The sequence below is a fragment of the Natrix helvetica genome (genome assembly GCF_964273705.1).
Source record: "Natrix helvetica genome assembly, chromosome: Z".
Taxonomy (NCBI): domain Eukaryota; kingdom Metazoa; phylum Chordata; class Lepidosauria; order Squamata; family Natricidae; genus Natrix; species Natrix helvetica.
This window is the reverse complement of record NC_138554.1, coordinates 396,934-420,635: the sequence shown is the minus strand read 5'-3', so window position 1 is coordinate 420,635 and position 23,702 is coordinate 396,934. Positions and strand designations below refer to the sequence as shown.

Sequence of the window (23,702 nt, the reverse complement as noted above, 5' to 3'; positions counted from 1 at the left end):
GCATTTCCCAGCTTACCACAAGACGTGAGGGTTGGAGAACAAATCCACCCCCTTTTCCTCATGGGTCCCAGGCAGCCATTGTGCTTCAGGAGACGGTGGCGGCCTTGGTCGCGTTGGTTGATGATCTCTGGAGGGCCAGAGATAGAGGTTGTTCCTCTATCCTGGTCCTATTAGACCTCTCGGCGGCTTTTGATACCATCGACCATGGTATCCTATTGCGCCGGTTGGAGGGGATAGGAGTCGGAGGTACCGTTTTGCGGTGGTTCGGCTCCTACCTCTCCGACCGGAGGCAATGTGTGTTGACAGGGGGACAGAGGTCGACCCCGAGGCCACTCACTTGTGGAGTGCCACAGGGGTCGGTCCTCTCGCCTCTCCTGTTCAACACATATGTGAAGCCGCTGGGTGAGATCATCCGTGGTTTTGGGGTTGAGTGTCACTTCTACGCTGATGATACTCAGCTGTATATTTCAACCCCAAACCACCCCAACGAGGCTGTCGAAGTGATGTCCCGGTGTTTGGAGGCCGTCGGGGTCTGGATGGGGGACAACAGACTTAAACTCAACCCCTCCAAGACCGAGTGGCTGTGGCTACCGGCACCTCGGTTCAGTCAGCTGATTCCATCGCTGGCCATAGGGGGCGAACAATTGCCCCCTGTGGAACGGGCGCGCAATTTGGGCGTCCTCCTTGATGCCCGGCTGTCAATGGATGACCATGTGGCAGCCGTGGCGAGGGGGGCGTTCCACCAGGTTCGCCTGGTGCGCCAATTGCGCCCCCTACTGGACCGGGATGCCCTACGCACGGTCACTCATGCGCTGGTGACGTCCCGCCTGGATTACTGCAACGCTCTCTACATGGGGCTGCCCTTGGGACGCGCCCGGAGACTGCAGTTAGTTCAGAACGCAGCCGCGCGGGCTGTGATGGGGAGTACAAGGTACTCCCACGTAACACCTCTCCTGCGCGAGCTGCACTGGCTACCTGTGGTTTTTCGGGTGCGTTTCAAGGTGCTGATTACCATCTTTAAAGCGCTCCATGGCACGGGACCTAGTTACTTGCGGGATCGCATCCTCCCACATACATCCCTGCGGCCAATTCGCTCACACAGGGAGGGACTTCTCCTGGTGCCGTCCACTAGGCAATGCCAACGGGCGACACCAAGGAGTAGGGCCTTCTCTGTGATGGGCCCAACCCTCTGGAATGACCTCCCCCCCGACATTAGAACCACTTCTGACCTCTGCTCCTTCTGGCAAAAATTGAAGACTCACCTGTTCCGATTAGCAGGCCTGGCATAATTACAATCTGTCCCTCCTGGCAAATGTATTATTATCTGGCTATCTTAGGGGTTTTTTAATTTGTTGTGTCTGTTTTAGGATTTAAAACTTATATTTATATTAGCTTTGTACAGTTCTTTTAATTGCATTTTAACCTCCTCCAAACTGTACATATTTCACTTTTTTATTGTATTTTGTGATATTCTCTATGGACTGTACACCGCCCCGAGTCCCTTCTGGGAGAGGGGGCGGTCTAGAAGCACCAAATATAAATAAATAAATAAACGGCTGAAGCCCCACCCCCACCCCCAATCCATCTGTCTGTCACTTGTCTGTCTCCAGGGGGGTTTCTCCCTTTCAAAGGGGGCTTTGAATAAGAACAGCGTAGGGAGGGTACCAGGGAGAAGACTGGTCCAAATTCTGGGTTGGAGGTCAAGGCACTTTGAGAGGGCAAAGACAGTAACCCCGAAGGCTCAGCCCGAAGCCCCCACCAGAGTAATTTAGCTCTGGGGCTCTCTGTCCTTTCAGGCCAGAGTGGACAGCTTGGTCCCCTGGCAGCCAAAGGCCGTCCTGTTGCTTCCTCCCGGAGTCCTTGGTCTTCCCTCTGGAGAAGGGGAGGGGGGGGTGCCTCGGTCTTGCTCCGTCCTGCCCAGAGGGTCAGTGTCATCTCAGCTCATGGGATCAGGTGGGGAGTGGGATCTTTTCTATGAGACTCCCCCCCCCAAAAGGCCAGCCCCCCCCCCAATGCTACACCTGGTGGGAGGTGGCAAAGATGTCCCACCGTACGGAGGCTTTTCTCTGGAAGTGGCAGTCGGTGCCTCTGGTGATGCACGACAAAGGTGCCCGCATCAGGGGTGGGCAGGAGAGGGAGGGGGCCTTGCTGCCACAGCATCCTCCTGAGGATGGAGTCCGCTGCTCGCTCGGACCCTCTGCCCAAAGAGGCTGGGACGGCTCCGCCTGGCAGGGGTCCCTTTCGCAGGCTGAATTCTTGCCTGTCACATGTTTTCCAGGTAAATCACAGCCTTCGTTTTCCTTGCTCCGTGGGGCCCCTATGAAGGTACCCCCCCCAAGGCACACACCAACCCCAGCTTAACCGGCAAACAGACAAACTCTGCCTGTGGCTTCTACTTTCCACAGGGAAGGAGAAGGAGTGATTTGAACGAAGGCCTCATCTGGGCCATTAAAACCTACCAGCAGGGGTGGGGCCTCCTGGTAGTCTTCCATCCAGAGGTAACTGAAAGGGAAACAGGTAGGGAAGTACTACTGGCTTTTACTTCAGAATTCCTTATATGTTACACTTAGGAGAACTAATCAGCTGTAGGAACCCAGCTAGTCTTCCTGGGGGCAAATCTTTCCATTTGGAATCATGGGCTAGACTGAAAAACAAAACCCCCCCGATGTAATGCTTGCAAAGAGGATGATAAAACGGCCTCCTCTCTGCTTGGTCTCATCAGCAAACAACTTTTCCAGAAACAGGGAGCAAAACCTTCCTTTTGCAAACAAAAGTGAGCCATGGCTTCACATCCCCTAACAATGTAATACAGGGAGTCCTTGACCTACAGCCACACGATGGAGCTCAAAATTTTTCTTGTATCTGAGCAACATTGGAAAAGTGTAGAGATTCCTACGGATCAGAAGGTAATAAGGAAAATATCTGAATGTGCAGAAATGAAGAGATTAACATTAGCAATTAAGGAGAAAGAGCAAACTGATTATTAGATGATTTGGGAAGTATTTTACCAATGGCTGGAGAGAGAAAAAAGGAGTTTGGAAATGAAGTAAGCTAAAAAAGTAGTAAATAATACATATCTTAGATAGAGAGATAGGTAAGATGAAAACTGTTAGCATGCGTACGAGGAGAATAATGTTTAATGTTAATATGATATTGTTACTAGAAGATATTAAGAAGAAAAATGGAGAGTTCCATAACGTTTAAATGCTCAATATATTATAATACTAAACTTAGGGAAATAATGTTAATATGAATGTGAAAGTTGTGGCAAAAGAGGAATGATGTTGCACAGAGATGCTTCTACCCAGACTGACACACGGCATAAGGAAAGATGGGAGGTTTATTCTTGTAACTGAAAAGTAATAAAACTCTCTATAAAAAAAATTCTGTTGTTAAGCAAGACAGCTGTGAAAGGAGTTTTGCCCCATTTTACAACAGTTCTTAAGTGAATTACTGCAGCTGTTAAGTAGGTAACGCGGTTGTTAAGTGAATCTGACTTCCCCACTGACTGTGCTTGTCAGAAGGTCGCAAAAGGGGATCGCATGAATCTGGGACACTGCGACCGTCATAAGTATGAGTCAGTTGCCAAGCGTCTGAATTTTGAGCATGGTCGTGAGTGTGGAAACCGGTCATAAGTCACTTTTTTGGTACCGTTGTAACTTCAAACAGTCACTAAGTGAGAGGTTATAAGGCGAGGACTGCCGGTGTCAGGGAGAGAAACCTGGAACTGGTTTTTTTCCCCGCACGATATTACCCACCAGGGTCGCAAAACGTACCTCGGCTGCTGAACGAGCCTGTCCCAAAAGTCGGGCATGCAATGGGCATCACAGGAGGGGTTGACTTCAGGCTGGTCTCTGCTGACCATCTTGGACTGCCTTAAAAACAGGATGGGGCAAAACCGTTAAGTTTTCAGCTAATTATTTTGCAAGGAAATGTTCTTATTGCACAGGAGCAGAATCCGCTGTGCTATTAATACCCCTCCCGCTGCTCAGAGGTGGAGGAGGAGAGGGAGCGCTGGATGGTTGTTGCATCCATGCATGGAAGGACTTGCGTCCCTGGATCCCATGGCAATCCTCTCAATTTCCCTCGGGCAGCTTCCTCTTCCTCCTTTTGAGATAATTCCAAGAGAGGAATTGAAACTAGCATTTCCTGGAAGTCAACTCTTTTAATACAGAAATGCAAGCTCGGTCTAAGAAGGAAAGGAATAATAATGAGCTCCTCTTGCGGTGAGCAGATGGAGTCACCTCAAAGTTTGGGGCACCATCAAAAAGCTCATCTTTTATCAATATATAACAGTAAAGTAATATTGAAGAAATATTTAAATAGCTTAGCAAAAGCTGCACAAGATGAATGTTCAACAAAAGGCAGAAATTCAGCTGTGATCAGTTATGACTTCTAGCAGAATTTCTCCTGGGTCAAATGGCAAGGATTGACAGCCATGTAACAAAGCCACTAAGCAGTGCAAAAAGGAAGAGGTCGTATCACAGCTGAGGTTTCAAACACCTTTGGCCAGTGCAAAAGTGGCCAATGTGCAGAGTGGAATTTCTCTCTGTGGAAATGCGTGCCAGGCCGCACAGAAATTAAGCACCAGGTGGCAGCAGAGAGACCAAAAACCCTCCTCCCTGCTGCCATCTAGGAGCGGCCTGCGGTTCTGCTACCCAGAAATGGGTGCCCCAAATTTAAGGCTAATTTGGTTAACCTTGTGGTTAATAATTGGTGACAGTGATACTTGACAATTGTAGCTTAAAACAAAGATTGAAGGAGTAACTGGGCTTACAGATATGGCAAGAAACAAGCGATCCATTGAGACTGGTTTGGCTCCGTATTGCATTATTTATTTCCTTTTCAGGCATAACTAATGCAGGTTGTATAAAACCGATGCACGAATACCCATCCTTGTTTTTATACAACTGATTTACAGGTAGTCCTCATTTAGAAACCATATAGGGACCCGTAACTTGGTCATTAAGTGAAGTGGCTGCTAAGCGGAGCCACAACTGCGCTTATAATCTTCCCTCAGCTTTTCTTTGCTTTACACACTTGCGAAGATCGTACAAGCAAGCATTGGTCACAACGTTAAATTTTTGTCACAGTGATGAAGGTATAAGGCAACTGATAAACAAGGACTCCCTGCATAGCACTAAGTTTTTTAAGCCCACAAGAAGGTAAATGCAAATATTCCAACAGAGTTCAGGTCAATTGGGAAGACATATTCATGGCTTGGAAAATGGATTTAATTGTCATTACCCATTTATCATTGTCTGTTCTCCGAAGTTCTCTGGCGTTAACTTATTAATATTTATTGGCATGGTTTAATTCAATTCCTTTCTAATCATTTCAGAGCTTGAAAGATACGGAAAAGAATTAGACAGCCATGCAGTCAGCAACACGCCGTGTGAAGACTTCGGAGGCAGAAAATAGGATTGAATTCACCGTCTCCATCACGAGCAGAAGCTCCTGGAGGATTTGGGTTTTATGTATCTCGTGCTCCACTGCGTCCCTTGTTGAGTTCACACTTCCACTAACATTCATAGCCCTTTGCCTCTGCTTCCGGAGTGTGGCGATGCCGCAGACTGAAGCCAAACGTAACTGGTTTAATAAATATATCACAAGACCTAAAAAATGTCTGCAGCTTTAATCCAAAGCAAGAGGCACCTCCTGATCTGCCAAAGAAAGAGGAGACTGCAGCTGAGATCTGGGCCGTTTCCATTTCTCTGCTGCTGGCCGGTCACTCAGGCCCCATAGCTCACTTGTCTGCCCTGCCCCGGTGCTCCCTCTTCCATAAAGCAGCGCCTTGACTTACAACCATAAATTAGGCCAAATTTTCCACTGCTAAACAAGACAGTTAAGTGCATTTTGCCCCACTTTACGGCCTTTCTTGCCACAGCTGCTAAGTGAATCACTGCAGTAACAGAGTTAAGTGGATCTGGATGCCCCACGGACTCTGCTTGCCAGGCGGCCGCAAAAAGTGATTCACGTGATCCTGCAACTGTCCTAAGTACATGCCAGTTGCCAAGTGGCCACATTTTGGTCACCTACCGCAGGGCTGCTGCGATGGTGGTTAAGTGTGAGAACCGGCCATAAATCCCCTTTGTCAGTGCTGTTGTAATTCTGAACGGTCACTAAACGAATGGCTGTAAGTTATGGACTACCTGTGCTGAGGTGTAGCTTACGATTTGCAGGCAAAGGGCCCTGAATGTCTGGGGGGGGGGTTTCTCGGTCATCCAGGCCGTCCTAAAGGTGCTTTTCCAAAGGGCAACTGGACTCAGGTGACCCTGAGGGTAAATAATCCCCAAGTGGCCTCAGCAACCTTCAGCAAGAGGGCCAAGGACTGGATGATCTCTCATTCCCCACCATTCAGTCCGAACTGGAGAAGCTTCTTGGGTGGGAAGGGAAACATTTTGAAGGGGAAAAAACAAGAAACCCTGCCTTGGATGGTTGAGAAGCTCTCTGCGGACGGCCCACTCCATGACTTCCGTTCATCCCTCTCCATGGAGGCGATTCCCAGCCATCCAGGGGACGGGGGTCCCAGGGGGGCTTTTTCAAAGGGCAGCTGGGCGTTTTTCCCCCTTGAAAACCTTTTGCTTCTCATCCAAGGAGCTTCCTCAATTCTGGGTGGGAAGCGAAAGGCTTTCGGAGGGGGGGAGCTCAGCTGCTTTGGAAAAAGCCCCCTTGGGACCCCCGAGGGGCGTCTGGGGATCTCCAATGTTTTGATTTGTCCCCCTGGGTGACCTCTGGAGCTCTTCGGGAGAGAACTTTTGCCAGGCCAGCGGGGGCCCCGTGGGCGTCTTCGCGAGGAGGCTCCGGGGCAGCCTCCCAGGGGGACACGGCTCCTCCGCCCAGCCACGTCCCCCCCCACCCCACGAGGCCTCTGCGAGGGCCGCTCTCCCGTCCTTCCCGGGAGCGTCCGCGGGGCCCCTGGCGGGAACGTACTTCACGAAGGGCCACAGCGCGGCCCCGCCGCCTTCCTCCGCGCGGCCCCCGCCCTCCATCTTCCCGGCCCACGAGACAGAGAGAGGCCCGGGCAGGGGGCTGAGGCCAGGGGTCGGCCCGCAAAGGCCCCCGGGGAGACCCTTCGGCCGGCTCGGAGACCCGGGGAGGCTGCGGCGGGAAGGCCCGGGCGCGCCCCTGACAGGAGACCGAGGGGACTACCGGCCCCAGAATGCTCTGCGCGGCAGCCGCGGGGCACCCTGGGAGCAGAGGCCGAGGCGCTCCTGCGGCGGCCGGCAGGGGGCGCTCCGAGGCCGCAGAGCGCGCCTGCCGAGAACAAAAGGGCAGCATGGGAGGGGGGGTCCGGGGGGGGCGGGGCTCGTACTCCTGTTGTTGGAGGGGGGATCCCGGGCGGGGGGGGGTGCGGGAGAGACCCCCCCTCCCGTGGGTGCAGCCGCCGTAGAGCCGTCGGGGGTGGGTGGGGGGCGTCGTACCTGGCGGGGCCTTTAAGAGCGCCAGGCCCCTCCGACGGGGAAGGCCGGCTCTCCCCGCTCTCGCGACATCCCGCCCCGCCCCGCCCGCCCGCCCGGCATCTGCCTCGCCTGCCGGGCGCTGCCCGAGGACGCCGAGCGAAGGGAGCAGCGGCGGCAGGTGGGCGGCGGACGTGGGGGGGGGGGCTGGGCCGGGGACTCTGGCGGGAGGGCGAGGGGAGGGGGCGGCGGGGGTCGCGTTGCAGCCGCCTGGGCGGGAAGGCTGTCGCCTGGGGGGGGGGGGGCGGGAGACCGAGCTGGCCGGGAGGGGAGGGGGCTCTGGCTCCGCCGCTCCGGGCCGTCGGGGAGGGGCTGCAGCGGATCCCGCCCCGGTCCGGCTTGCTGGGCGACTTGGCGTGTTGAATCCCTGGGGCTTCTTAGGCACCGGAGAGTCTCGCCCGGCGGATCCGGCACTGCTGGGCTCTGCCCCCCCCCCCCCGTGGGGGGCCTCCTGCAGGCTCTGCCTCTTCTGGGGAGGGGGGGGCTGCTTTTGCCCTGGGAAGAGGAGCTGAGCCCCCCCCCCCCCGCGTTCCTTAAGTCCCGGCTCATCGCCGCCGCCGCCTCCTCCTCCTCCTCCGCCTCCTGGGGCTCCAAAGGCCGATCTGATAGCTGGCCTGGCAGGGAGGGAGCCCATCCCATAATACCCCCCCACCCCTTCACTGGTGCCCTGCCTGCTGCAGCTCCCCTTCCCTGCCTGGCACCTGGGTGGCCAACCTGAGGGTCTTGCAAGGGAAGAAGGTGCCCCAGGGGCCGGACTCTGCCTCCTTGCCCCTTTGCCCCCTTCCTCTGCCCTGCGTCTAGGGCAGCCCTCCCGGCCTTGTGGCTCTCTCCGCCGGCCTCTCTCTGCTCCCCCATCGCCCCTCTGCTCCTTGACTGCCCTGAGCTGGGCCTCGGGACATCCGGGCTTCTCTGGGGCACCTTGCCCGACCCCGGCTTGGCTTGTGCCCAGAGCCAATTTGGGCAAAGCCTGGTCCATGGGGGGCGGGGGGGTGTCACGTGGAGGACGGATCCTGGACGAATGCTGAGCTGGGCAGCCTGGCGCTGGGAGCTGCGCTGAGGAAGGGAAGGGGCCCTGGTGACACGGCCCTTGTGATGGCCAGCTCCCTGGGCTTTGGGGGCCTTCCTCTGGGGCCTCCCGTGGGAATGCCGGCTGTGCCCTTAGACGTGGGGAGGTGGCGGTGGCCATTTCCTGACCTGCTGCTGCTGCTGCTCTTGTCGATCTCCCCTCTTCTCCGCTTGCCCCATGTGCCGAGATCCGCTCTCGGGGCCGGTTGGCATAAAGCAGCGATTTTGAGAGCCGAGGCTGAGCCAGCCAGGAATGCGGCCGTGCCCTTCTCTCTGCCCTTCCCGGCAGGTCGGGTTCCCCTCCGGAGCTGTCAGAAAGCCCAGATCAGAACACGGGCGTGTGGGTGGGTTCTGCCTTCTGCCCTGCTCTGGGACTGGCACCTCCTGGGTGACATTTCACAGCATGGAGGCCCAACGAGGGAGGCGGTTGCCGCCTCTGAGCTCCACCCCTGGTGCTGGGACTACCTGGCCCAGATTTCCAGCTCTCTTGGCTGGTGGGATGGAGGCCAGACGCAGCCATTGGCCCCCTCCCCAATTGCAAGAGATTTGCCAGGCCTTCCGACATCTGCTGAAGGCTCTCCGGCCTCTCTTTGCCCTGCCTTCCCCAGCGGAGGAGGAGGAGGAGGGTTGCTCCCTTCTGAAGAGCCGGATTCCTTAGGGCCTCCGTCAGAGGCTTCTTAGGTATTGTAGGAATCCTCCCGGGGCAGCAGGGGAGAGACGGGTGCTGCCCTGCTCTTCTCCCGCCTCAGTCCTGCTGACCGCAGGGCGCGATGGCTGCCCCTCAGCTCCTCGTGGCCTGCCAACCTTCAGAGCCTCCCCTTTTGCGAGCCAGCAGCCCCTCCCTGCTTCTCTGCCATGCCTGGGCTGCCCCTTGTCCAGGCACGCCGGCTTCCAGCTCTCTGCGGGGGTCCCGTGCCTGATGGCAGCCCTGCCTCCTCCTCTTACCAGCCGGCACCAAGGAGCCCCAGCAAAAAGGCAGCAAATCTAGGCTTAAAACCCTCCTTCCGCTTTGGGTGACATTTGCTCTCCTCTCGGGGGGGGGGCACTGCCTGGCCCTCCGTGGTGGGGGGGAGGGATGGAGGGGTTATCCCTGCCCCTTCCTGCCAGAGCAGAGGGGCTGGGGCGTTTTCCAGAGGGCGTGTGCCTGCTTCCTACCTGCTTGGCAGGTGATTACAGGATTAGCAGAACTTGGGGCCAAGAAGCACCAATTAAAGTCTTACTTCCCCCCCCCCCCCGGTTTCCTGGCAGAGTCCCCCGCAGGCTGAGGGCCCCCAGAGTGGTCTGAATCCTTGGCCCCACCCCCAGTGAGCCGGACTACCAGAATCTGGCCGGCTTCAGCATGCGGGACTTTGTTGTGGGGGCTCAGCCATCTGCCCCAAAGGGAGGGGTGAGGGGAAGAGGTCCGGACCCCTCCTCTGGTAGGTGAGTCCCCCTGGTGCCTCTCCAAAGGGGAGGGGGGAGCGTGGGAAGGGGCCGTGGGGCCAAGCACCCATTTGTGTGTGGTGCCCCAAGAGTTTTGCTGGGGATCAGCCAGACAGGGGAGCTTTCCCATAAAGGAGGAGGGGGCTTCCCTCGTGTCTTTTGCTCTGTCTGGGCAAGGGTCCTGAACAGCCCAGGGACTGGGATCTCCCTCCGGGTTGGCACACAGTCGGGGTTCCCGGGGCAAGGACAGCTCCCCCCCCCCGGCAGACGGGCAGGGTGTGCGTATGGGTCTACAGCCAGCAGCATCCCAGAGCCCTCTTGCTCGGGGGTCTCAGGCAGGAGAGGGGCTGAAGGGGGAAAGCGAGAGGCAGCCGGCCAGGGCCTGCCCAGAGGCCTTGAGAAGCGCTTGGGGCCCCAGGGTGGGTTGGGGGGGTGGGGTCAACCCAGGATGAGGATCCCAGAGCTTTTGGGGCTGGGGTCTGTCTAATCCCTGCCATCTGTCTTCAGGGCCAGGGAAGCAGAGCCCCTGAGGGGAACCTGGGCAGATGGGCGTAGCTTGACTTGCCCCCCCCCTCGCCCGCCACCTTTGCTTTCCCCTTCTGGTTGCCTGGCCTCTCTTGGGGGGGGGGGCAGCCCCCGGGGTTAGCCTGAGTCCTACTTCCGCTGTGGGGTGGTCGCAGCAAAGGGACCCGCCCTGCCTGGGAGGAAGGGGGGCAGTTGGCAGAGATGGGCAGGCCAAGGTCAGCTTCTGGGGGCAGCATTTGCCTCTCTGCCCTGAACTGCAGGGGGGCACCGAGAGGAGGGCAGTTCTGTTGCCAGGGAACGCAGGGGGTCTCTCTTCCTCCCCAAAGCCTCTTCCTCCCTATGGGGGGGGGGCAGAGGGCTAGAGCGGCCTGCAAGGGGGGAGACTGCTGGGGGGTAGGGGGCAGCAACAGCCTCTTCTCACGTGGCCTCCCTCCCCCCGCACAGGAGCAGGAGAGAGAGTGGGGAGGGGCTGCCTTTGCCCCCACAGGACTCCCCCTCCAAGCTGCTCTGGCCTCCCTTTCAGCCTCGGGGGGGGGGGGGGGGGCTTGGGAGGAAGCCAGAAGAATCGCCTGACTCGCACCCAAGACAACTGCACAACCTCCGCACAAGGGCCCACTTGGCCACTCCCGGCTTCTGTGGAGCCCCACAAGACGCCCCGGAGCCCCCTGGAAGAATTACGACATGAATAGAAGATGTTGCCCACCCCCCCTGCCCCGAGGAGCCTGGGCTGCTGAGCAGGCCTGGTGTCCTCTGGACGGTTTGGGTGGGGCGTCACCAGGTTGGGCAGGGGCCGTTCCTCTCCGTGCCCTGGATGCCTCGCTGGTGCTTGGGCCCGGGCGGGCGGGGCTTCCCTGCACGGGGCGCTTGTGCAAGGGCCCAGGCCCCCGAGTGTGCGTAGGTGTGCCTGGAGGAGGAGGAGGAGGAGGAGGGAGGCTCCGTCTTTCTCCCAGGGAACAGCTGCCTCGGCTAAAAATAATTGGGTGTTTTGCTGTCACCAGGCGTCATGTGAGGGAAGAGCCTCCGTCCGATGCCCTTGGGCTCACATTGCGGGAGGAAAGGCGCCGGGGCCCTGCACGCCAGGCCCAGAGTGGGGAGAAGGCGGAGACCCCGGTTGGCCCCTGGCAGGCTGAGTCTGCAGCCGGACTCAAGGCTGCCTTCCTGCGGGGAGGGGTGTGGGAGGGGGTCCGGGCCCCTCAGCAGAAGGCAGTCAGGCCTTGGGCCCCGCCTGCCTGGCATCGCTGTGACTCACCCAGCCTGTCCTGCCAAGCGAGGGCCGGGACGGTGTTTATCTGGGCTGGTTGTGCGCAGGAAGCGCAGCCAGGGGGGGGCTCCGCACAATGGGGGGAAGTCGGCCATCTGGGGAAGGGGGAGACTTGCCAACGGGGCAGGGACCATGGGAGCCCCCAGGTGGCAATTCAGCGGCAAGAAGGCGGGGTTGGCACGGGCAGCACCCCAATTCCCCGTGGGTGATTTTGGCTGGCAGTGATGATCCTGGGGATTGTAGGTTTCTGGCCAGAGGTCCGTGCGAAGGGTGGCTGGAGGAGGCAGAGGCCACGCCTGGGCCTGGTGCCATGGGGAGGGGAGGGGGGAGGTCTGCAGGAGGAAGCCGGGGGTGGGTGGGCAGCTGTTGGCCTTGGAGTGGCTGGACGGTTGGCCCTCAGGCCGGATGTGCGTAGAAGGGGCCACCCCCACCCCCTGGCAGCTTTACGGAAGAGGCTGTTGCTGCCCCACCCCTGGCTGACCTCTGGGGACAAGGTTGGGGAGGGTCTGGAGGAGGCTGAGGGGGGGATCTAGCCTGACCTGAGCAGGTTCCCACAACACCTGGCTGGCCAGAAGGGGGCACTCTCCAGCCGGTGGGCGGGTGGGGGCTACATTGGCCTTCCAGGAAGAGGCTCATGAAGGGCCGTGGGAGGGAAGGAAGCGGAGATGTCCGGTCCAGCCTTCCTCCTCACCTCCTGGCCAAGGGGGAGGGGGACACCTCTGCCCCCCCCCCCGAAGGAAGCAGCTGCTCCCTTCTTCCTGGAGGGGGGGAATTGCAGGGCCGTGGAGAGGGGGGTCCCTTGGGCAGAAGTAAGCGCTGAGCCAGCCTGGTTACCTGCCCTTCACCCCCAATGAAGGAGCCAAGTGCGCCCACACGCACACACACACACAGCCAGACGCCTAAATCCCCTGGTGGCTTTTGCTGGGCGTCCCAAGTGGGAAAGGGGGCTGCCTTTCCCAAGGATGGGGGTGGGTGCCGTGGGGGCGGGTGGGTGGTCCAGCTGGTTCCTGCCCTGCGTTTCACCCGGCTGCCTTTCCCCCTCGGAAGTGGGTGGGTTGTGGGGCGCCTTCTGGGTGGAGGGTCAGTGCCAGGACTGGAGCTCGGGTGGGGGGGGTGCAACCAGGGCCCCCCTTTGCCTGGGGTGCAGCTGCAGCCTCCCGCGCTCAAGGCTCCTTCTGCCCCTCCTCTCCCCACAGGTAACCTGCAGCCCAGCTGCTGCCCGGAGGGAGCCAGGATGGCCGGCGCGTCCGTCAAAGTGGCCGTCCGGGTGCGGCCCTTCAATGCCCGAGAGATCAGCCATGCGTCCAGCTGCGTCATCCAGATGCAAGGACCCACCACCTGTGAGTTTCCCACCGGCTCCCCCAGAGAGAAGGACGAAGCCACGTAGCGAGGGGGGGGTTGCTGGGGGGGGGCATCCCGCTGGGGGTGTCTGGGGGGAAAGGGCCCTGGGGAAGTAACTTTCAGACGCTGCGGGTGGCCTTGACACTCCGCTTGGCTTCCGGAGCCTAAGCGATTGTGAATAAGAGCCTCCAGGTTCAATGGCAGTCTACCCCGGACTTGTTAAAAGGAGTGGCATCCGTGGAGGAGGGAGAGGCCTCGTGTCCTCGAGTCCCACCTGGCCCTCCATGGCTTGGCTGCCCTGAGGAAAGTCCTCTGATGCCATGCCTGAGTGGGCTGCGCCCGTGCGAGAGAGGCAGGCAGGGCCCACTTGGGTGAGAGTGCGAGCTGGCACACTTGCCCGCTTGGGTATCCTAGCCCAAACCATGCCCCCCCTCCCTCACCTGGCCTGGCCTGGGAGCCTTCCAGATGCAGCTGCTGGCTGCCCAGGCAGTTGAAGCCGGGTTCCCAGGCACAGCCTCCTTCGGTGCTTGAAGGCAGCCGTGTCCTCCTGCTGAGGCTGCCTTTGCCATTGCGGAGGCTGGCAGTGGCGGATGTGGCAGAGGGGCTCCCCTTCTCTCCTCCTCCTCCTCCTCTCAGGCATCGCCAACCCTAAGCAGGCCAAGGACGCCCCCAAGAGCTTCACCTTCGATTACTCCTACTGGTCCCACACCTCGGTGAGTGTCGCTGTGGGGAGAGGGCTGCGCTTGGTTGTCCTGCGTGGGGGTCCCTCCCTCCCTCCCTGGACGGGGCCGGCCGTGCGTCCGGCAGCCCACCTGAGGCCCCCCTCTCTTGCAGGAGGACGACCCCCACTTCGCCTCCCAGCAGCAGGTCTACAGGGACATTGGGGAGGAGATGCTGCTTCACGCCTTTGAGGGCTACAACGTCTGCATCTTCGCCTACGGGCAGACGGGGGCCGGCAAGTCCTACACCATGATGGGCAAGCAGGAGGAGGGCCAGCAGGGCATCATCCCTCAGGTGCCCGGACCTCCCCTCAGCACCCCGTCCTGCCACCGACGGCTCCTCCCCCGCCTGAAGCCCCTCCCGCCATCTCTTGCTGGGATGTTGGGCCGAGGAGGGAGGGGAGGCGATTCCCCCCAGCCCTGACCCCTCCCTCTCCCTCCCTCTCCCTCCCTCCAGCTCTGCGAAGACCTCTTTCTGCGAGTGGCGGAGGAAGCGTCGCCCTCCCTGTCCTGTTCTGTGGAGGTACGTTGGGGGGCTGTCCCTCCCCCTCCCCCTGCACCCCTCCTCCGCCTGAACCTCCCCCCCCCCCGTCCCTCCCCAGGTGAGCTACATGGAGATCTACTGTGAGTGCGTGCGGGACCTCCTGAGCCCCAAAAGCCGTGGGAACCTGCGGGTGCGCGAACACCCCATCATGGGGCCCTACGTGGAGGGCCTCTCCAAGCTGGCCGTCACGTCTTTCGAGGACATCGCCGACCTCATGGACTGCGGCAACAAGGCCAGGTCAGGCCCTGCCGGGGGTGGGGGGTCGGGCGGGGGTCCCTGGGCCAAGGAGGGCGGGGGCCCAGCTAGGCCTGTGCGGGGGCTGCTCCGAGGGCAGAGTGCGGGCGGGGGTCCCGGATTGGCTGTTCCAGGAAAGGAACCCACCCCCTCTCCCGCCCCCTCCCCTGCCCTCCCAGGACTGTGGCTGCCACCAACATGAACGAAACCAGCAGCCGCTCCCATGCCGTCTTCACCATCGTCTTCACCCAGCGCCGGCACGATGAGCTCACCGACTTGGATGCTGAGAAGGTGGGGAGGCCGCTCACGTCCAGGAGGCGGCCCAGCTGCGGGGGTCTCTGGCGAGGGGCCCTCCTGGAGGAGTGTGGAAGGGCCCCTTGGAGACCCTCGAGGTGGGATGGGCGCTTTTCATGGGAGGCCAGCTGCTTACGGCATTCCCGGCCTGGGGCTCTGGTAGGATGGAGCCCTGCTCTGGGGGATCGGGTGGCTCGGGATCGGGTGGCACGGGGGGAGCTCGTGCTGCATCGGTTTGGGGCCCCTGAAGACAGCCCTCACCCTGTGGCCCCCTCCCCTTCTCCCCAGGTTAGCAAGATCAGCTTGGTGGACCTGGCGGGCAGCGAGCGAGCGGACTCGTCGGGGGCGAAGGGCATGAGGCTCAAGGCAAGGGGGCAAAGTTGGGCCGGGTCTCCCCTGTCCCAGGCAGGGTGGGGGGTGGGGGGGCAGGGCACGCCCCGTCCTTCCTCCCCCTCCGTGGGGCTCAGAGTGGAATCTCTCTTCCAGGAAGGCGCCAACATCAACAAATCCCTGACCACTCTGGGCAAAGTCATCTCTGCCTTGGCCGAGATGGTGAGCGAGTCCAGGGGGGTGGAGAGATCGGGGGCGGGGAGGGGGGGGTCTTTAGGGAGGGAGTAGGGGGGGTTGGAGCAAGAGATGGGACGAGGCCCTTGGATTCTCGGCTGGAGGCTTTGGGAGTGAGGGTAGGCACGGTGGGCTCTGTGGGCGCCTTTCCTCCCTGGGGCCCTGGGCGACCCTCTTCCCCCCACTCACTTCCCCTCTTGCCCACCCCCCCTCTCCCCCCCCCAGCAAAGCAACCACAAGAAGAAGAAATCCGAATTCATCCCATACCGGGACTCGGTGCTTACCTGGCTGCTGAAGGAGAACTTGGGTGAGTAGCTGAGCAACACCTGACGAGGTCCGGAGGGACACGCCCACCCAACACACACACACACACACACACACACTTCTTTGAGTGGGCACCATGGGACATGTACTTAGGGGCCCTGCAGGAAAGCGGGCAAAGAGGCTCCCGCAGCCGCTCAGTCGAAGCAGGGAACGGAAGGTCTGTCCCCAGCCTCACCCGGGTGGCAGAGGGGAGGGGGCGCCTTATACCATCTGTAGCCCCCCCTGTGGATTCCTTGGCTGTAGCGCCCCAGATTCTGCCCAGCCCAAAGGCTCCAGCGGGGGCTGAGGAGCACAGAGCCTGTGCTTGTGAAGGGTTGACAGGCAGAGGGTCCTCCGTTGCCCACCCTCTCCGCTTCCTCCTTCCTCCAGGGGGAAACTCCCGCACGGCCATGATCGCCGCCCTCAGCCCAGCAGACATCAACTACGAGGAGACGCTGAGCACCCTCCGGTGAGTGGGGGAGGGGACCCGGGAGGGGAGGGGAGGAATGGGGAGGGGGGGGCCCTGTGGCAAAGGTCCTTTTCTCCCAGCCCCTCACCCCCCCCGGTCTCAGTGCCCGTCTGCTCCTGCCCCAGATACGCCGACCGTGCCAAGCAGATCCGCTGCAACGCCATCATCAACGAGGACCCCAACGCCCGGCTCATCCGGGAGCTGAAGGAGGAGGTGGCCCGGCTGCGGGAGCTGCTCTCTGCCCAGGGACTCTCGGATGCCTGCTTCTCGGGTAGGGGCAGGTCTGGGTGGGCGTTCCGGGGCCCCCCACCTGCCCAGGACGGCTGTGAGGTGTTCGGAGCGAGGCAGGGCGAGGGACTGAGGGAGCCTTTGGAGGAAGCCGGGTCCATCGCTCGCTTGTGCCTTTGCAGGGCCTGATCCGGCCGATCCGGGTGGTGGGCAGAGCGTTTCCGGTGCACCCTTTGCCTCCATGGCCCCCTCCTCTCTCCTGCTGGAGCCCCTGGCCCTCAACGGGGAGCTGGAGCGGCAGCTGCCGGACTCGGAGGAGCAGATGCTGTGCACGGAGGAGGCCATGGAGAGGCTGCAGGTGAGGGGCCCTCCGAGGAAGCCCCCATTCCCCTCTCGGGTCCTTTGCCTGCTTTCTGATAGGGAGGGGGGCTCTGCCCTCCGAGGGGCCCTTTCCACCCCCAGGACGACCAAAGGTCGCCCCATCCTGCTCAGCAGGGGCGGCTTCTGGCTGCCGCTTCTCCTGCATCGCTCGGGACGGGCCCCATAACCCCCCGAGTGCAGTGCAACGAAAACTGCCCTGCGCAGGAGGCAAAAACAAGGGGACGTCGCTGTGGGTGCAGCTATAGGACCCCTGTGAGAACCGGTTCAGGGCCGGTTCAGTTACTAGCCCCCCCCCCTCCCCCGCCCTCCCCCCAATTGTAGGAGACGGAGAGGATCATTGCGGAGTTGAATGAAACCTGGGAAGAAAAACTGCGGAAAACGGAGGCCATGCGGATGGAGAGGTGAGTGCAGGTTGCCCCCCACCTCACTGCCCCCTGGAGGGTCTGCTCGGTGGGGCTGCATGTTTATTTGCAGCTTCTTTCCTGGGGGGGGGGAATAAGGGCCCAAAGCCGTCCGGGAGCCCCCAGGGGAGGAATCTGAGCCGCCTCTGTCCGCTGTGCCTCAGAGAAGCGCTCAGGCAGGCAGGGTGGCCTCCCTGCGGGAGAAGCCGCCAGCCGCCAGCTCTGACAGGTGGTGGCGCTCCTGGGACGTAGCACCCGAGCGGGAGGTTTGCGGCTTCCCCAGCGACGGTGCTGATCCAACCGGAGGCCCCTCTGCCCACGGCCACCGAGGTGCCCCAGGCCAGCTTCCTTTGGCTCTGCCAGTGACCCAGCCGTGGGGTCTCTTGTCTTTGCTGCAGGGAAGCCCTCCTGGCGGAGATGGGCGTGGCTCTTCGAGAGGACGGGGGCACCGTTGGCGTCTTTTCCCCCAAGAAGGTAAGCCCCGCGTGCAACGGACTCATTGGGAGTCTGCCCCGTGGAGAATCTCCCCCTCCCCAGCCCCAAAGGTGTTGTGTGGTTAGGGTTAGCTCCAACCCCCGGAGCCTGGCTGCACAGGGACCCGGCCCTACTAATGGACAGGAGGTTCCAGCTGTGCCCCCCGCTGATGCCCGTGTCTGCCCTCCCCAGACTCCCCACTTGGTAAACCTGAACGAGGACCCCCTGATGTCGGAGTGCCTGCTCTACCACCTCAAAGACGGCGTCACCAGGTGAGGCTGCACCATGCCGGGCGTTGACGGACGGAGGGCTGGCCTCCCTTCCAGCTGGCGGACAGGGCGAGGCCAGCGGGCCTGATCCCCTCCACTCTCCCGCCTAGAGTTGGGCAGCAGAACGCCGACATCCGCCTGAGTGGCCAGTTCATCCAGGAGCAGCACTGCGTTTTCCGCAGCGTCACATGCGAGTCGGGAGAAGGTGAGGCTCAGGACAGGTGCAGCTCCTCCCTCCGGGGCGACTGCCAGAGGCGGTCAGGATAACCGAGTCTCCTCTCCCCTCTCTTTGTGCTTGCCTGGAGCAGGGGGGCCCGGCCACGGGGCAGCAGGCGGCAGCAGGTATTGCCTTGTTCGGGGGTCTTCCTGGACTGGGGGGGGAGGGGGCAGGGAGGTATCCCAGTCACCACCCTGCCCGCCCCAAGGTCCAGCTGCCACCCACTCTTCTGCACGCCTGGCACTTAGCCTGGGGCTGTGGTCAACTCTTCCTCGGCCCCACCGGTGTGGGCTGCTTCCCGAGGACCCGGGGCCCTGATCCCTGCCTGTCTCCTCCGCAGTCGTGGTCACCCTGGAGCCCTGCAGCGGGGCTGAGACGTACATCAACGGGAAGGAGGTGATGGAGGCCCAGGTGCTGCGATCAGGTAGTGCTGGGGTCTGTCCTGCGCAGGGAAGGGGGCTGCAGCCTCAAAGCCCCCCCTCCACCACCGCCACCTCCACCATGACGTTTGCCGGGAGGGCTGTGTGGCTTCAGAGACTCCTCCTCAGGCGGGGAGCTGCCCCCTCACTGCTAGGGAGTCCTTTCGGTGGGCAACCAGCCCCAGGGGAAAGGGGGCGGGGGCTCTCCTGGACTGAAGGCCCCCTTGGAAGCGCAGCTGACGACTTGGCCCTCCGCCCTGCTCCCCCATCAGGCAACCGTGTGGTGATGGGCAAGAACCATGTCTTCCGCTTCAACCACCCCGAGCAGGCCCGGATGGAGCGTGAGCGCAGCGTGCCCCCCGAGGGCCAGGCGGAGCCCGTGGACTGGAACTTTGCCCAGAGGGAGCTGCTGGAGAAGCAGGGCATCGACATCAAGATGGAGATGGAGAAGAGGTGGGCAAAGCTAGCTGTGGGCAGCCGTGGGGCACAGGGGGCACAGGGCTTGCCCTTCCTCTGGGCCCTGCTTCCTCCTGGCGGTGAAAGATCCCCTGCAGCTTTGATCCTGCTGTGGAAGGGGGTCCCTGGGGAGGGGGATTGGGCGGATGAAGCTGCTCAGGGTCCTCGTTTGACCGTCCGGCTTCCCCCCTCCCCCCCGCCATGGGTCAGGCTGCAGGACCTGGAGACGCAGTACCGCCGAGAGAAGGAGGAAGCCGACCTGATCCTGGAACAACAGCGGCTGGTATGTGGGCGTCTTCCGGGCCCTCCCGTGCATGCGGGACCCTGCCAGCTGGCTTCCCCCAAGCAGCGTCAGTGGGCGGAGCCAGACTTGCTTTAATGGCGGCCTGATTTACGGAGCAACTGCAGCACAAAGGTCATAAAATCAGGCATGACTCAATTAACGACACCATCCCTTGTGGTCATAAGTCAAGGACTATCTGTGCAATGCGTTACAGGCAGTCCTTGACTTATGATCTTCCGTTTAGGGGCCATTCAAAGTTACGACAGTGACTTACGACCACTTTCCACACAACTGTTGCGGGGGTCCCCGTAGTCACGCAATCAGAATTCGCACACGTGGTAACTGGCTCATATTTACGACGGTCGCAGACTCTTGGGGTGTGTGTGTGTGTCACAAGATTCTGTTTTGTGGCCGCCTGCCAAGCAAAATCAATGCTGGATATTCACTTTCCAGCCAGGCTGCTAATTTGATTGCAGGGATTCACTTAAGAACTTTGGCACGAAATGTGGTAAAACGGGACCAAGCCTACTTAACAACTGTCTCAGAAATGTTGAGCTCATAAGTGGAGGGAGTGTTTGTCTTTCATGTCTCTTTCTGCTGGACCACTTGATCTCAAACACCCCCCCCCACTCATCCCCCAAATTCCCAGTATGCAGATTCAGACAGTGGTGACGATTCGGACAAGCGCTCGTGCGAGGAGAGCTGGCGCCTCATTTCCTTGCTGCGGGAGAAGCTGCCGGCCACCAAAGTGCAGACAATTGTACGCCGCTGCGGCCTGCCCAGCTCGGGCAAGAAGCGGGAGCCGCTCCGGGTGTACCAGATCCCACAGCGCCGACGGGCAGCCAAGGACCCCCGCTGGCTGACCTTGGCTGACCTGAAGATGCAGGCGGTCAAGGAGATCTGCTACGAGGTGGCCCTCAACGACTTCCGGCACTCCCGCCAGGAGATCGAGGCCATGAGCATCGTCAAGATGAAGGAGCTCTGCCGCCTCTACGGCCGGCGCGACACAAGCGAGCGCGAGAGCTGGCGCGCAGTGGCCAGGGACGTCTGGGACACGGTGGGCGTGGGCGAGTCGGAAGGTCCCACGGGAGGCAGTCCGGCACCTGGGAACGCGGAGACCCGGGTCAGCACGCCGGGCATAGAAGTCAGCGACCTCCGGGCGCATATCGACAAACTGACGGACATTCTGCAGGAAGTGAAGCTCCAGAACAACATGAAGGACGAGGAGATCCGGTCACTGCGAGACCGGGTGGTGAAGATGGAGCAGGTCATCCCCGTCTCGACCCAGGTGAGCAGGTGCCCAGGCGGGCAGCAGGGTTTCCCCAAGGCCCCTTTACCCCTCCTGCTGTGCCCACGGGGTGGGGGTGGGCAGAACTGTGGCTTGTTTGAGCTGGAGTCACACGTACGCAGGAAATAAATGGAAGACCCCCCCGCACCACTGGTGGGTTCTGGGCGGTACGGCCCCGTACGGCTGTACCGGTAGTAGCCGGGAGAAACGGCCACCGTACCAGTCTAATGGCTCATTTGGCCCACCCGCCCTCCAAGGCCTTTTGATAACGTGACCGGCCCATTGCACACGCATGCACAGCGTGTGGCGCCTGCGAAGCCTCCACCGGCCAGCTGGGTGTCGCAGGGCAGTGGCATGCACATGTGCACACAGCATGCGTGTCTGTCTAGGATGCCCAACCCCGTGCGCAGCGTACCGGTTGCACTGGGATCCAGAACCCACCACTGCCCCCCTCCCTCGGTGTCCCTGGCCACAAGCCCCAATTCTTCCCTCCCTCCCCACATAGTTCCTCCCCACCTTGTGTCTGGCCTGACCCACTCTGGGGAAGAAGTACCCTTCCTCCGAACCCCCCCTGCCATCTCCCCAATCCTCTGCCCCCCCAGGAAGACGAAGAGCTGGAGCAGGAGTGGCAGTCGCTGCTGTTGGCCCAGGAGGGCCGAGCTTTTGCCGCTGAGGGGGAGCCCGGGGGCTCGCGGGATGCCCTGGCTCCCCAGGAAGAAGAGGGCTCCTTGCCCTGCGACCGGGTCTCCCACCTCATGAAGAAGGACCCCGCCTTCCGCCGAGGACGCCTCCGTTGGCTCCGCCAAGAGCAGCTGCGCCTGCAGAACCTGCAGCCGCAGCAGCCGCAACAGCGCCGGGGGCCCAGCCGCTTCATCCCCCCGCAGGACTGTAAGCTGCGCTTCCCTTTCAAGAGCAACCCGCAACACCGCTACTCGTGGGGGCCCAGCACCGCCTTCATGGTGGGCGAGGAGAAGGAAGGGGCCCCTGCTGAGGAGACGCCTCGGGCCCCCGTCCCCAACAGCCACGCCAGTCCCACCATGCCGCCGAAGCAGCCTGCCCGGCGCCACTCCCTGGAAGGGGGCCCACGGGGCTGGCGCAGCAAGGGCAGAGGGCAGGAACAGCATCCCCCACGCAAGCATAACTATTACCCTCACCAGCACCAGCCCTACCCGCAGCGCCGTTCTGGCGTCCTGGAGGGACACACCCCACCCCGCATGCGCCGGCAGAGATCGGCACCCAACCTGCAGCAGGAGAATGCCGGTGCTCAGTGATTCTGCCAGGTGGCTGCTCCTACGTCCCCTTTTCCAGGGGGCAGTGGGGAAGATACTGCCTCGTAGGAGGGGTGGTGGGTGAGGACAGCCCCCGATGGGCAGGGCGCTGTCTCTGCAGTCCGTGGGTTCCTTGGGCCTGCACCGCAGTTTGCTTGGATCGGCGTAGTAGTCGTAGTGCCCAGGTGCAGGTGGCGGACGGGATGGGGGCCTGCCTGGGCACAGCTGTAGGGGTATTCCGCAGCCCCCCACCCCACAGATGCCTTAGGGGTGGCGATGGGAAAATCCAGGGCAGCAGAGACTTGGGGAGGGGTCTTCCCCTTGCTTTGTGTGGTAGGCGGGCCGGGGACGATGGACCTGTTCGATGTCCTAAAGGGGGGGGGGAAAGGGAGGGGTCCTAAGTGGGGAGGGGCAGATGCAGCGTGAAGCAAAATCCGTTTTTGGAGCAAAAAGGCAGAACTTCAAACTTTGCTGCCTCCCCCCCACCCCACCCCCAACACGCAACAGTTCCAAGGTGGGTAGAAGCCTCATATCCTATTGGGGGGGGGGCACAAATCTCTTTGTTCCTGCTGATTCTGTATTAATTGAAGTCTCATGGGAGCCCCCCTTCCCATCGCACTCTGCCACTTTAGGGCACCCCCGGCCCCTCTGCCATGGCGGGATGGAGAGGGAGGGGCCCGCTTCTGAGAGTGTTTGGTCATCCCCCCCCCCAATTCGCTGCTTGAGGTTCCGGGGGAAGCAGGCATCCAAGCACCCCCATGGAAGACTCCCTAGTGGGGGGGGGGGTTGTGCCCATGCTCTGCTTGGGGTGAGGGCAGCTATATCTGAAGCTCTTCGTGCTTGGGGGGAGATGTGGGGCTGTGTTCTTGGGTGGACTACCTGTTCCTGAACAATAAAGGTGGAAGAACACCCATCCTGTTGCCTCCAGCTCTTTGGGGGGGGGGGGGAGACTGACCGCCCCCTCTGAAGCAGGCCTTGCTGCCCTCCCCCCCAGCTGCCCTACGGCACAGGAGCAAGGCCATGGGGCAGGAATTCAGCCAGACCTATGAGGAGGAGGAGCGTTCCATGCGCCTCCGGCCTTGAGTCATGCCGGCCACGTGACCACGGAGACGTCTTCGGACAGTGCTGGCTCTTCAGCTTTGAAACACAGATGAGCAGCGTCCCCTAGAGTTGGGAACGATGAATACATGTGCGAGGGGAACCTTTATCTTTGCTTTACAAGGAGAAAATCCTGCAACACCGCCCCCCCCCCAATCCTGAACCTGGTTGGGCGGGGGACAAATTGCCCAGTTTCCCTCCCAGTCTTGTGGCCTCCGCAGACCCTCCTCAGCCGCCTTGTTCATGGCAGCCCCACAGAGGAATGGGTGGGGTGGGCAGGAGCATCTGCAAGGGGCCCCAGGGACTGTGAGGACCCATCCAGGGTGGGCGAGACTCCTGCTGGCTCTTCTGGGCTGTGGGGCCATGGGGGGCAGCAAGATCTCTGGGTGGATCATGTGGGGAGCAAATCAGAGGGGGGAGATTCAGCGGTTCTGGCCAGTTCTGGAGAACCGGTAGCGGACATTTTGAGTAGTTTGGAGAACCAGAAAATGCCACGTCTGGCTGCCCCCCTTCCCCCCGCCCAATCTATTCTCTGCCTCCCAAGTGCCAGCAGATTGGGAGGGAATGGGGATTTTGCAGCCTCCTTCCCCTGCCATGCCCACAGAAGCGGTAGTAAAAATTTCTGAATCCCACCAGTGTCAAATGATGCGGCTTAGAGAAAGGGGGCAGCTCCCCCCCACCCACCCACCCTTAGAGAAGCCGCGGTTCACTTTTTCCAG

The 23,702-nt window shown here is 61.0% G+C and overlaps 1 protein-coding gene across 2 annotated transcripts; it reads left to right on the top strand.

Moving 5' to 3' along the window:
• The first annotated feature begins 7,444 nt into the window (after positions 1-7,444).
• Positions 7,445-22,790, top strand: LOC309401851 (kinesin-like protein KIF1C). Of its 2 annotated transcripts, none has more exons than XM_081971145.1 (22): positions 7,445-7,581; positions 12,930-13,073; positions 13,711-13,787; positions 13,909-14,088; positions 14,251-14,316; positions 14,396-14,574; positions 14,751-14,862; positions 15,154-15,231; positions 15,352-15,417; positions 15,655-15,736; positions 16,123-16,201; positions 16,327-16,472; positions 16,612-16,787; positions 17,132-17,211; positions 17,610-17,685; positions 17,878-17,957; positions 18,065-18,159; positions 18,512-18,595; positions 18,863-19,043; positions 19,257-19,329; positions 19,979-20,617; positions 21,220-22,790. In XM_081971145.1, the coding sequence occupies exons 2-22, from the start codon at positions 12,968-12,970 to the stop codon at positions 21,886-21,888; spliced, it is 3,324 nt and encodes a 1,107-aa protein (XP_081827271.1). In that variant the 5' UTR covers positions 7,445-7,581; positions 12,930-12,967; the 3' UTR covers positions 21,889-22,790. The 2 variants fall into 2 exon arrangements, with proteins under 2 accessions (XP_081827271.1, XP_081827270.1); XM_081971144.1 differs by lacking the exon at positions 7,445-7,581 and adding an exon at positions 12,269-12,542.
• The last annotated feature ends 912 nt before the right edge of the window (positions 22,791-23,702 follow it).

What these genes read in the sequence shown, in the direction of transcription:
- LOC309401851 (XM_081971144.1), top strand. Translation starts at nt 12,368, where the DNA reads ATGAAGGGCCGTGGGAGGGAAGGAAGCGGAGATGTCCGGTCCAGCCTT. An exon ending in CCCTGTCCTGTTCTGTGGAG is followed by an intron (nt 14,317 to 14,395) that starts GTACGTTGGGGG and finishes GTCCCTCCCCAG; the next exon opens with GTGAGCTACATGGAGATCTA. An exon ending in GCTGCTGAAGGAGAACTTGG is followed by an intron (nt 15,737 to 16,122) that starts GTGAGTAGCTGA and finishes TCCTTCCTCCAG; the next exon opens with GGGGAAACTCCCGCACGGCC.